At 41.4% G+C, this 12,171-nt stretch overlaps 1 protein-coding gene across 2 annotated transcripts in view; it reads right to left on the reverse strand.

Annotated features, from left to right (window-relative positions):
• rpap3 (RNA polymerase II associated protein 3) overlaps positions 1 to 10,900 on the reverse strand; it is a 46,108-nt gene extending 35,208 nt beyond the window's left edge. The window contains exons 1-2 of one of the 2 annotated variants that reach the window (XM_049566340.1): positions 10,816 to 10,900; positions 3,035 to 3,172 (exon numbers count right to left, since the gene is read on the reverse strand). In XM_049566340.1, coding sequence (XP_049422297.1) covers positions 3,035 to 3,077 — 43 coding nt within the window. In that variant the 5' untranslated portion in view covers positions 3,078 to 3,172; positions 10,816 to 10,900. The remainder of the gene's footprint in view (positions 1 to 3,034; positions 3,173 to 10,815) is intronic. The other variant, XM_049566339.1, reaches the window with a different exon arrangement.
• Positions 10,901 to 12,171: the final 1,271 nt, after the last annotated feature.

Genomic DNA, 12,171 nt, shown 5'->3' on the forward strand with positions numbered 1-12,171 from the left:
AGGGAAACTTACATATTTTTTAAAAAATGGACCCTATTTTTCCATTCTCGGGTGTGCACCAAAACAACAGGGCCGAGACCTTCTTGAAGAGGTGGTCTCGGACCGGTTACAGACAAACCCTGGTGCGGTTTGTTTGTGGTGAGAACGTGTTCAGACCTCGATCTGAACCAACTACAGTCATATGACACATTGTTTGGGTTAAACATGAGCATGTTACAGTCCTGGAGGATTATTAATGTGCACCTCCTCCTGTACTGCCTTAATATGCACATTCAGCACATCCAATGCATCAAAACATTGTTTTCTAGTTGGAGCCGCGCCTCGTTTTCAAACTGTATGGTTTGACTAAAATGAACAATGACAGCAATATAGTCCACGATGAGCAGCGCTAAAATCAACCTGCGTAGCTGTCCCTCCATTGTGACATTAGAAAGTGTCACATTTATCTTGCAAGTGTACTCTTCTTCAACGTTTTGTTGACTTCCTGGATTTTTCCCGCATGGAAATTCTGACCAATCAAGAGCAGCTTTCTCGTGCAAGGCATTTGATCTGGTCCGCTTGTAAATGCTGCCGTGAGAACACGAATCACCTCTAGGTGATTAGGCAACTTAGGAACAAAATTAGTCCCTGATTCAGACAAGGCAACTGAACTCTAAATCTGAAAGCACCCTTAGGTTCCCTTTAGGAGAGTAGCGGTGGCCCTGACTCTATTCATACCAATAGGAATAGTGAGTGTGAGCACATATTATGACCACTTCTTTCACCTCATGGCCACTAAATGTAAATGTTGAACCCAGGCCACATATTTATCAAACATTCTGACAATAAAATGGCATTATTCAGAAAGACAAATCAGGAGAAAATTAACTTTGTTCGAGAGATGTCTGTCCCAGCAACACAGAATCTCTCCTATCTGCGGTGCTGCACCGTCGGTTCAGTTTCACCGTAGTGCTGCCAGCGTCGCTTTCCGACTGGATAAACAGATATTTAAATAGACTTAAATGTGAAACCATGAATCAAAAGTAAAACTAAATAAAACTTGTTTCTTTGCTTGTGAAGCTTAGTGAAAGTTCAATCAGGAAGACTTTCCTTGTGTTGTTTATTAGTCACAAAGACACAAAAACATGGTGAAAAGCATCCATTAAAGTTTCCCTTTAATGTATAAAACAAGAATTCACAATATTGTTACCTTCCCAGATTAAGCCCAAAGGATGAGGGGAGTAGCAATAAATATAAACTGTAATAAAGAATGATGGGAACCTTAATGTAAGCAAAAGAAAGGAATTTATTAAAAATAAAAAAATCAAATGTTTACAACTTACAACTGAAACCCACTTTCCACAACAAAGGAGGGAAGCTTTGCTGCAGCACAAGCTCAAGCCACCATTCAGCTGCAGTTAACTACATCTTCAACCAACAGACATCCTCTCTCTGGCACCTACCGGTCACCTCTCAGCTCCTTTTAGCCAGCCCTTTTCTAGTCTCGCCACCAGACAATCAGAGATCTCCGCCTTCTGATAGTCTGGGGACACTCCTTTCTAAAGTGTGTTTAACACACCGGCGAAAACGGCCAGCAACAAAGCAACGCCTCTTGCATTTTTGAAAAGGACACGCCTTCTTGGAAATGTGCGCTCCTCCTTTTCTCGTCCGCAAGGAAACAAACACACAGCTTGAAAATGGATGCCGAGAGATTAAACTCTGTTTTATCAAATGTGTGCTCATCTGTGAAGAAAATATGTTTTCTAGCGGATGTCTTAGTTACAACATGATTGAGCTAACTGGAGTAGTTTCATGTCGTATCCAACAACGGGAGGCTTTTAACAGATGACGTCCTGATGTTAGCTTTGCTGCTGCTGTTAGCTGTCCCTGTCAGCTGCAGCCACAGATGCTTTCTAGACATTGTGATTTCCCAAAACTGAATAAATACCACACATAGCAACACAAAACTGCTTTGCTAGCTCAATCATGTTGTAACTAAGATAAGATATAAAGATATTTTTTTCACGGACCGTTTAATGAGTTATTACCTATTACAGACACCGCTAACGGCTAACAGGGCTAACAACTAACAGTTAGCCCAGCTAAACGTGCACACAGAAATAGTGATGTTTGTTCAATTAATGTGTTTATAGACTTTACAAACATCGGATTAGTCCAAACGGTGATACAGTGATGTGAAAAATGTAATACATAGGCTATATATATAGCTAAAAGCTCTGCTGGTTTTCTACCTGGAAGTATTTGTAAACAACAAGGCGATTCCCTCTAACGTTATAGTCCAGCCAGACGGATGAGTCATGGCCTTGTAAAAGATTATGTTTGTTTCTTTTAGTTGGCGAGAATGTGTCGCCGCAAACACGACAAACACCCACTAACTTTGACTGCGTTTTCTGCGAGCACGGCTGAGCAATTTTGTACCGCTACACGTGTTTCTAGTGGGACTATGTTTACAAGCACAAGAGTTCAGCGAGCCACCAAAGGACCTGCAGATTTACTATTGGTTCTGCCATGTAGGGAGTTTTTTTAAACTCTGAAATTGTATCCGCCCATCTAAACACAAAATCAGGGAGAAAGTCATCAGTCTTTAGTTAAGCAAAGCGTCTAGAGACTGACTTGTGAGTCTAGCCCTTTTCTAATAAGTAGATTAATCACAGGTGCACTCAACCACTCTGTGCACAGTGAGGAGGGGAGGAGTGCGACACCTAGAGACAGGACACAGACACAAAACCCTGCAGCTTATAATACAGATTATTATCTCTTTAATTCAGGAAAACAAGAACTGATTAATTGCATGAAAACTTCTCAGAATTGTGAGATAATTTTCTTTTTAGTTCAGAAAAGTCAGATCATTTTTGACCACAGTATAAAATGCTTCAGCAATCTAAAGCATCAACAGTTAATGTCAGGTTTTAGAAAGCTTCTTACGAAACCCATCATTTTGCTGTGGCATAAAATAAACCGAAATGCAATGCAACCACAAGACAGGTGGAATTCTGAGCGAGGAGACGTGACACAGCAACTATTTTTTACTCACAAGCATCTTGCTCTACTGATGTGTGTGGTGTGGCTGCCATCATTTCCTCCTCCTACTCCTTAAAACGCTGAGTGCAACAAGTCCAGACATGTTCCCTGGGGGGTAGTTGACAGGCATTCTGGGTAATGTAGGAACACTCTAAAATCAGTGGAAGACAATAAAATGAGAGCATTTTATTAGAAACATGGAGATTTTTTTCTTTGTAACAGGTTAAAAAAACAGTCCTTTACAGCACCTGCAAAACATCTTAATCTTTCCGTTATTCTACTAATTAGGTTAGTTTAATGAGATATCATTTGGACGTAGATTAATTACAGTCCTATCTTCTTACAAATTCTCTCACATGAGTGAACTAATTTGCTTCATCCTGCGAGTCGCTGTCATGAAACCGCCTAGGAATCCCAGACTTAAAGCAACATCTGGCTGGTTTTAAGAGTCATGGACAGTTTGCCACAGGTGGTGGTGGGCGGGGGTTCATATGGGTTATATGGACCGTGGAAGTTTAAAAGGGTCAATACATGCAGATACAACACAACTGTGGCTCATGTGGAGAGCTGGAGAAAGTGGAAAATGGCACAAGTCTGCATTCTTTCCACATTCCCTCAAATAAAGGATCTGTTATGATTGTGTAGATTTTAGAAAGAAACTATGGAAACATGTAAACTTGGTTGCAGATGTTGTAAATTTCAACCTGATTTGAGATCATATTTCTGCTGTAATGTGTCTGGTTGTGTTTAGAAGCCTTTATTGGTGATTCTTGCAACACGCTCTCATCCCAAATCGTCACATATTGCTGCTTTGTTAGTGGACTTTAGCACCTACATATCACATGCTAGGTATCCTTAGGCGTCTGCTGTTAACGTTCCGGATGGGACATTAACAAAAGCATGTTAGGTTCAGAAAATACATCATAGTTTGGCTCTACATTCATATGGGAGAACACCAGTCTCCCAGATGAAAGTCTGGGGTTTGTCAGACCCATCTATTATCCCTCTCACTTGCCCGATGGAGACTTTCTCGCTCTTTATACTATGTTGTTACTGGCAGTATTTCCAACTGACACCATCCAGCGGCATATCATACCAACTTGACCAGTGCTGTCCAGCCGCGTTGTGAACTAATGCCATCCGTCCACCTATCGTACAGCCGAAATAGGCCCTGTGGCATATTATACTGCCGCGAAAGGTAGCTTTAGTGTCTGACTCCGAAATCACTGACAAAGCAGCAGTATTTGCAACCCAGTCTCACTCCGAAGTCCTCGAAATCCGGCACTTGAGCAGTGACTGTAAAAAAGCCGTCCTTCAACGTCTGCACGATATGCGGCTGGTCGCTATTATAGTTCAATGGCGCTCGGTGGTGTCAGGGAGAAACGCGGTGGGTCAAGAACGAAAGTTAAGGTAACAAAAGTCTGAGTAGGGGTGGTGGATGGGTCCAACAAACACAGACTTTAACCCGGGAGAGCAGTGTCTGTATCCCGTAAGATTATAAAGCCAAACCCTGTTCTTTTTTTCTGAAACCGAACCAGGTGCATTCATTGTTGGAAGAAAAAAAAACAAACATCAGTTTGTGTTATGGTACTGACGTAGTGCATTTATTTTGAAAAAGACTGTATGTAAACGTTAAATTTCCTGTGAAAATGCAAGTGTATTTTGAAAGAAGACAATGCATGTAACAGGCATGTCCCAGAACGTCAACAGTCAACGTACCCAGGGTACCTTTCACATTGTTTCTGAACGTGGAAAGTCCATGACCGAACACTGATATATGACAAGGTCAGAGTGAAAATGTGTTAGTATTTGATGACTTAGGAATGAGAACAGGTGCATTTGCATTGCTAACATACATGTAGCTACATGCTAATTTCAGAAAACATGTAAACCTGTTTGCCAGTCTTGTAAATGTCTCCCTGATTTCTGATCATATTCCTGCTGGAACATGTGCAGTTGTGTTTAGAAGCTTTTACTGATGATTTTTCACAGTAGACAACACTGCTGTTCTCTGTCACAGTCATTCCCTACCTGCAATGATGGTGCAGAATTGCCAATATACAGGAGATCCTGAAACACTGACCAAAACTGGGCTTTTTTTTGGGAAGGGGCTTAAAGAGACAGGTGCTAAAACAGAGCATTTCAGACAGAGTGTGAATACAGATGTTTCAGCACAGACAGCATGAGGATTTTGTCCATTAAAACATGCAAACATGTTCTAGTATAAACCCAAAATACAAGTATGAACCTGAAAATGAGAATAAGGGAAGCATGCAATCTCTCAGATTTTTTGTACTTGTGCCTAAAAATGTGACTTCATTGTTGTTTGGTGACTGAAATAGCCACGAACGGCAACAGTTCGATTACGAGAGGGAAAAGTCCAGTTCGAAGCCTGGATGGAGGAAATGATTATGTTCCCCTGGCTGCGATGGAAAGTAATGCTCGGCAGCAATTTGTCCACCTGCACCTCTGAACAGCGGGCTTGGTAACAATTACTGGTCCAGGAAAGAAAACATTACAGAGTCATTACAATAATGATAGTAATTCAGGCCAGGATAGACGTAGCCTCTGCAGGCCTTCTCTCCTCCTTCTCCTCCTTCTCTTTCTGTCCCCTTTTCTCTTTCCTACCTTTACCTTGACTTTCAAGCTTTCTATTTAAACATTATTTCTTCTTTTGCTCTCCTTTAAAATGATTATTAATTTCACTTTGAGGGTCTTTTTTATACTCTGCAATGACACACACGTATTGGACAACACTTTTCATTAATGCTTTACTGTGACTGGAGTTTATAGCCCCATAAATCACATATATTACCCTGGAGACACACTTTAAGTCTGGACAGGACCATCATAGTAGTATTATGGGGCTATAAGGCTTGACAGCTTAAAAACTTTAAATGAAGCCACGCCGTCAAAACATCCGGCTATTTTCAGCAAACAAGAGCATGTGAATGTCCCCTTTCCTGACCAAGGGAGGGGACTCCATAGACAACAAGAGGAGGAGGCTAGCTGGAGCCCCCGTCCGCCTGCCTGCGAGGCAGAACTTCTAACAGCCTTATTTATGTTTCAGAAACTGAACTGACGGTGCCAAGACATTATCCAAGACGCTGATGCAGTCGCCACACAGCGGCTGCTGCCATCCAGTCTGGAAAACATTTGAAAATCTTTGTTATGAGAAAAGTGCAAAGATGCCCGTCCTGGCGCTGAGAGAAAGATGGCTTCGTTTTCCATCTGGAGCTCGCTGAGTCAGTGTGGGAGGACGTGTGTACGTTTTCAGCACAACAGAGCAGATGATAAAATAGCTTATGAAAAAAGACAAATGGCTGCAGTCACTATTCTGGGTGGGCTCCGCAAGCACATGACATATTAAAGCCTGTGAGGGATTATTTTTGTATTTCTCAGCACTTTTTTTTGGAGAGTTAGACTGATATATGGGGCCATTAAATATCAGTCATGATGCTCTGCTTTGATATGAAGTTTCTCTCTGCCTGAAATTTGTATTATTTTGTGCAGCTATTTAATCAAGTGAACTTAAAAAGTTAATGAATCCCAGACTTCAACAACTGAAAAGGTGTCTACACAAGTTACTATTATTCTGTTTTTGTAGTTTGATTTTGGAACATCTTAATCAGCTTAAAATAATATTCTTTATGTTGTTATGTAGTTAATTGTGATATTGTAACTCGCCTGGATGAGTCTGCCTGGGCAAATTTGGATCTAAATGCATCTTACCGTTGACTTTGTACGAGATGCAAATCTTGTGGATATATTTGCGACATGGGCCAATATAAATTAACATTGTGATTAATTTCGGGTGGATTGCGGGTGGACCGCACACTCCGTAAAACAGGGCACATGAGGACTTGACTTACTTCAAAGACTTTTATTATTGCAACAGAGCAAACAATACTAGGCTAGTGTAATTTTTACATTAGAAATGTGACCACATTCGAAAGCTTATAATCTTTTAATTGTTTAATGTTTGGTGCGGGTTGGGTGCGGGTCTCTAAGTTTTAGAAGCTAATTACGGCGGGTGGGTGGCGGGTGGATGATTGATGAGTGCATGAGGATTGATTAGCTGACAACAGCAGAAAGTAAGCTAATCGCTAACAGGCTAGTGTGATGTTGCTACCTGGCTTGTAAACCTCATCAATTAAGACTAGGAAGCTAACCGCTAATAGGCCTGTGTGATGCTATGCTAAACCTAGCTTGTGCACCTCGTCAACTAAGACAAAAGCAAGCTAACTGCTAACAAGCTAGTGTTATATTATGCTAAACCTGGCTCATAAACCTCACCAATCAAGACCAGCAAGCTAACCGCTAACAGGCTAGTGTTATGTTGCTATGCTAAACCTGGCTCATAAATCTCATCAACTAAGACTAGCAAGCTAACCACTAACAGGCTTGTGTTATGTTGCTATGCTAAACCTGGCTTGTACACCTTGTGAACTAAGACTAGCAAGCTAACCGCTAACAGGCTTGTGTTATGTTGCTATGCTAAACCTGGCTTGTACACCTTGTGAACTAAGACTAGCAAGCTAACCGCTAACAGGCTCGTGTTATGTTGCTATGCTAAACCTGGCTTGTACACCTTGTGAACTAAGACAAGCAAGCTAACTGCTAACAGACTAGTGTTATGTTGCTATGCTAAACCTGGCTGGTAAACCTCATCAACTAAAGTGTGTCACCTCTCCTATCTGGGGTGTGTGTGTGTGTTGAGCAGGCCATTGCTCTTGCTGCTCGTGACCAGGTCACTCGGACTGGGCGACTGCGCTGGACACCTCTCAGGTGCTGTTCAATTGGCCCAGTTGGCCAGCTCGGTCTTTTTCATGGTTGTTTAGAGTGAATGTGTGTTTACATGGTAATTCGTGGTACCGTGTCAAACACTTTCTCAGTCTCCCTATCTCATGGCGTGCCCGGTCAGCTTTAAGGCCTCTCCTGCTCTCCCTCCAGGTGTGGCTAATAGAGGCTAATGAGTCATTACCACCAACCCCAAGTGTGACCTCAGTGCTGACCCTGCCTCCTACCACCTTCCTAAACCACACCCACAAAGACATTCATTACACTACCAATAAAGCTATCATAACACTAGGCAGCTGGGTAGATGTGAGCAACTGTCAGTCACAACAGTTCTCTGAGCTAGCTGGCTAGCTAAGCTTTGTCGCAAACAGTACAATCATAGACTGTATAAAAATAATAGCCATAGACGTTAATCATTGGTTTGTGGACTCCAGTTTGGCATTTTTTTCCTTCGCCACATTAGATTTTTGTAGCCAGACTTGACCATATTTATTCAAGAGGGTGTAGCTAACACTAAAGCTAACTGCTAGCATGGTTAGCATGCTGCATTTACACTATACATGGTTAACTGTAACAATGTTAATGCTAATTTTTGCTAACAAAAACAGGCTTAAAACCATTAAAATAAAACTTATGGGAGACACTGAACCTAGAGAGTCTTTCAGTTTCACTAAATGCTGAACAATACCTTTTCAGGCAACCAAAACATTAAAATTAACTTTCATGAACTGAAAACACATTCAAATAGCGACAGCTATGGCTACAACTGCACTCTGTTTATCTCGGGTGGCCCCATGGTTACATTATCTAAGCAACATTATAATAGCATAATTTTGAGCCTTTATGATATTTAAATGGGTTAAAAAAATCCAACTCCATACAGTTGTCATAAACTGGGAAATAAGCATTGAAGACGAAAACCGTTTTCTGTAAAGATGTTTATTTCTGCTATAAAGTTGGGTAACATGGGTGTCAATGAGAATTGACTTGGGCTCAGCCTCAAGTGGCCATTAGAGGAACTGCAGTTTTTGTTACTACCACGCTGGCTTCATTTTTCAGCCCAGGAAGTTGCTGCTTGGGTGCAATTCGTGCACACAGTTCATTCAAAAGAGGTATTAGTACCACTAACTCCACCATATCTGTTGTGTTTAGCACTTTCTCATATACTGACAACAACAGACAGAAAAATGACCACAAGATGAGCCTTTTAATGAGTGGACATTTCATGAGTCTGATCGCAGCTGAGAGATGTAGTGTCCGGTGTTAGTCTAAATGGTGTCTGAGGCTTCACCACTCTGACCAGAATAAAATTCTGACAATAAAACTCAAATAATGCACAAAATATCTTTTATCAGCTGCTTCAAAACAAAACTATCAGTATAACTTTCATATTTTAACGGCTGCTGAGTTTCAAAGTGAATCAGCCCAAAGACAATCTATCCGTCAACACTCGATCAGGCTCAGACAGTGCTGGTCTGAGGGGAAAGTGGGAAATCCCCCCCTTGCCGAGCTGCTCCTATGCCGCCGACTGATGTCGTAATTTCTCACTGAAACCTTAACCAAACAATAAATATTCGACAGCTCAGTTGTTCTAAAAAGCAGCACTGTTTGCACAACAGTGCCTGCCAGAACACGCTCGCAGGGTTCACTGTGTGTGACGGTGTTGGGCGTTTTGATTGTCAGACACCAGGCTGGAAACGTAGAAGACCTCTTTTTAATTACAGAGATGCAAAATTAGGTTTTCTGGTGAATGGTTAACACACAAAATGCCTTTACGTTTGTCCATGAGCATTTTCATCTGTCTGTATACTTTGTTGGAGTTTATAGTCCCTGAATCCTGGATCCACATGAGGAAAAAGCCAAGATTGAATTCATCGCATGTGGAGGCACCGGCCATATTGTACTCATTAATGACTGGCACACATGAAGAAAGTATGAGTTAATTGCAATGACATTCCAGCCAACATATAAACTGCGGCGGTCCAAACGTTCGTTCCCAGAGAAGCTATTGAAAATTCAATAGAGATGTAGGCCAGTAATCAGTACAAGATGAAACATTTGTTTGGAAGTGTTACTCCCCTTAGTGAGACTCAATGTAGCACAGCAGGTTTCACAAACACCATTTGGCGGCTCTGGGTCTCAGTAAATAGTGTCGGGGTTAACTTATGAAAACACTCACACCCTGTTATCAGATTAGGTCTCTACAAAGAGCCCTCAGCATCAACAAAAGGAGGGAGATATTTCTTCTTTTTAAAGAAAGAGGCTCGATTAGCGCTGTGTCGTGTTAGTCTTTCTCTTCCCAGTTTCCCCCCCGTCCTCATTCCTTTCTTTGCTTTCATTTGTTCGAGCTGTCGACAGGAGGCTTGGCCTGAAATTAAAAACCTTTAGTGTTTGTTTGCTCGTTGTCAGCGTGAGGCTTTTCCCATCATTCCTAGAGACAGCATCACTCACGTCTTTTGGAAACTGCATTTTGTGGGGTGGGTGGTGGTCTCAGAAAATGAAAAAAATGTATCACAATCCCGTCATCTTTACCCCCCATGAGACAAAAGCTATAATTCACTGATACATCAGGGTTTTTAATTAAAAAAAAAAGATAATATGATGTACATGATATCTTAAAAAACGTTTAAAGGTTTTATTTCTACCCATTTTTAACATTTAAAATGATCAAGTTTGAAAGCTAAACTAAATATTTGCTGACGGGAATTTCTATAATATCAATATTGGTCTTCAAAAAACAGTTACTACTTTATCAGTGGTGTAAAACAGGGAGCCTGTTTACACCTGGTATTAACATGTGTCTTGGGTGATCTGCTCACACGTCGTCAACTCCATGTCTGTCTGTTCCCATCATACACTGCCCCAATAATGGACATAGCTACCGTGACATCACCTATGGTTTGTGGACTCTCGTTTTGAAGCCTCAAATTTGGCATTTTCGTCATCACCATCTTGTTTTTTGGAGCAAGAAGTAAGCCAGCCTGTTAGCCTTACCTGCTGAAAGAATGCGGCCACATGTGGCCCGGACCACCTCCAAATGTGGTCTGAGTGATCGGATCTCACCACGAATAGAGAACGCAACTGGTGCATCCACACCTGTACTTAGAGCTGTCTACTTGTGATCCAATGACCCAGGACGCATGTCAATACCAAGTGTAAACAGGGCCGACAGGTTGGCGTGTATCTTTGGTGGGGTTGTCTCTTGGCTCATAGTCAGGGGTCAAGCACACATTCAGTGCCAGTATGTTTGACCGGGAGTGTCTGAAGTGTTGATTCTCCAGTAGGTCAAAGGTCAGGTGGAGACTGATGACTGAGTTTACTCAATTTATTTAGACTGCTTTTAAAATTTGTCCGCTGCTTTGAAAGGCATGTTTTTATTTTTTATGTTCACCACAAAGTATTCTTATCATTTATATGTATCTACTTGATACATCCTAGTGTTGCAAATGTTGTCAGTGACATTTATACTCAGTCTCTCTATTTGCTATCGCTGTTTGCCTCTGCAGTTTTCCCAGCAAGGATCAATATAGTTTTGTGCAATCTTTCAAAACCAGCAGTGCCCATTGATGATACAAGACCTGTCAGACATTCAGTAAACGCTACTTTTTAGGTTCAGACTAAGAGGAAAAACACTTAAAGGGAGACCACTGAAGGAAGAAATGACACATTCTTCATCTTACAAAATTAAATGAACCAATACTTAGTTCAGACATAAGAGGTTTATGCTACTGCCTTACTTGGTCTGATATGAATTTAAAAATATATTTCTGGAAGAGGAGAGTTGTCATATGGTGGAAGTTTCCTGTAGCCAACAGAAGTACAGTTCACCTTAAAATCAAGAATACATATTTCTCCTCGTACCTGTAGTGCTATTTATCAGTCTAGACTGTTTTGGTGTGAGTTGCTGAGTGTTGGAGATATCAGCCGTAGAGATGTCTGCCTTCTCTCCAATATAATGGAACTAGATGGCACTCAGCTTGTGGTGCTCAAAGCACCAAATAAATACATTTGAAAAACTCAACAACAATGTCTCTTTCCAGAAATCATGACCCAGGTACTCAAGATAATCCACAGACCTTGTTGTGAGTAGTTTCATATAGGAACTATTTTAATGCTTGTGAAAGCCCACAATGTAAATATTAGGGACTTCCTCCTTGGCTGAGCTGTAACTTCAGCTAGCTCAGTGATGCTAATGGTAGCAGGGCCATGTTAATTTCTATGAAAGTTGTTCAGTGGTGCATGAAGTCAAAAAAGCTTGATTTCCATGATGTGAAATTACCCAGATTGTCCGCATTATTGGGCCCATAGAGCAAGTGCACTAGAAGACTTAGGCAGCTGAGCTGCAAGAAA

Source organism: Epinephelus fuscoguttatus, linkage group LG22 (genome assembly GCF_011397635.1).
Source record: "Epinephelus fuscoguttatus linkage group LG22, E.fuscoguttatus.final_Chr_v1".
NCBI classification, from domain to species: domain Eukaryota; kingdom Metazoa; phylum Chordata; class Actinopteri; order Perciformes; family Serranidae; genus Epinephelus; species Epinephelus fuscoguttatus.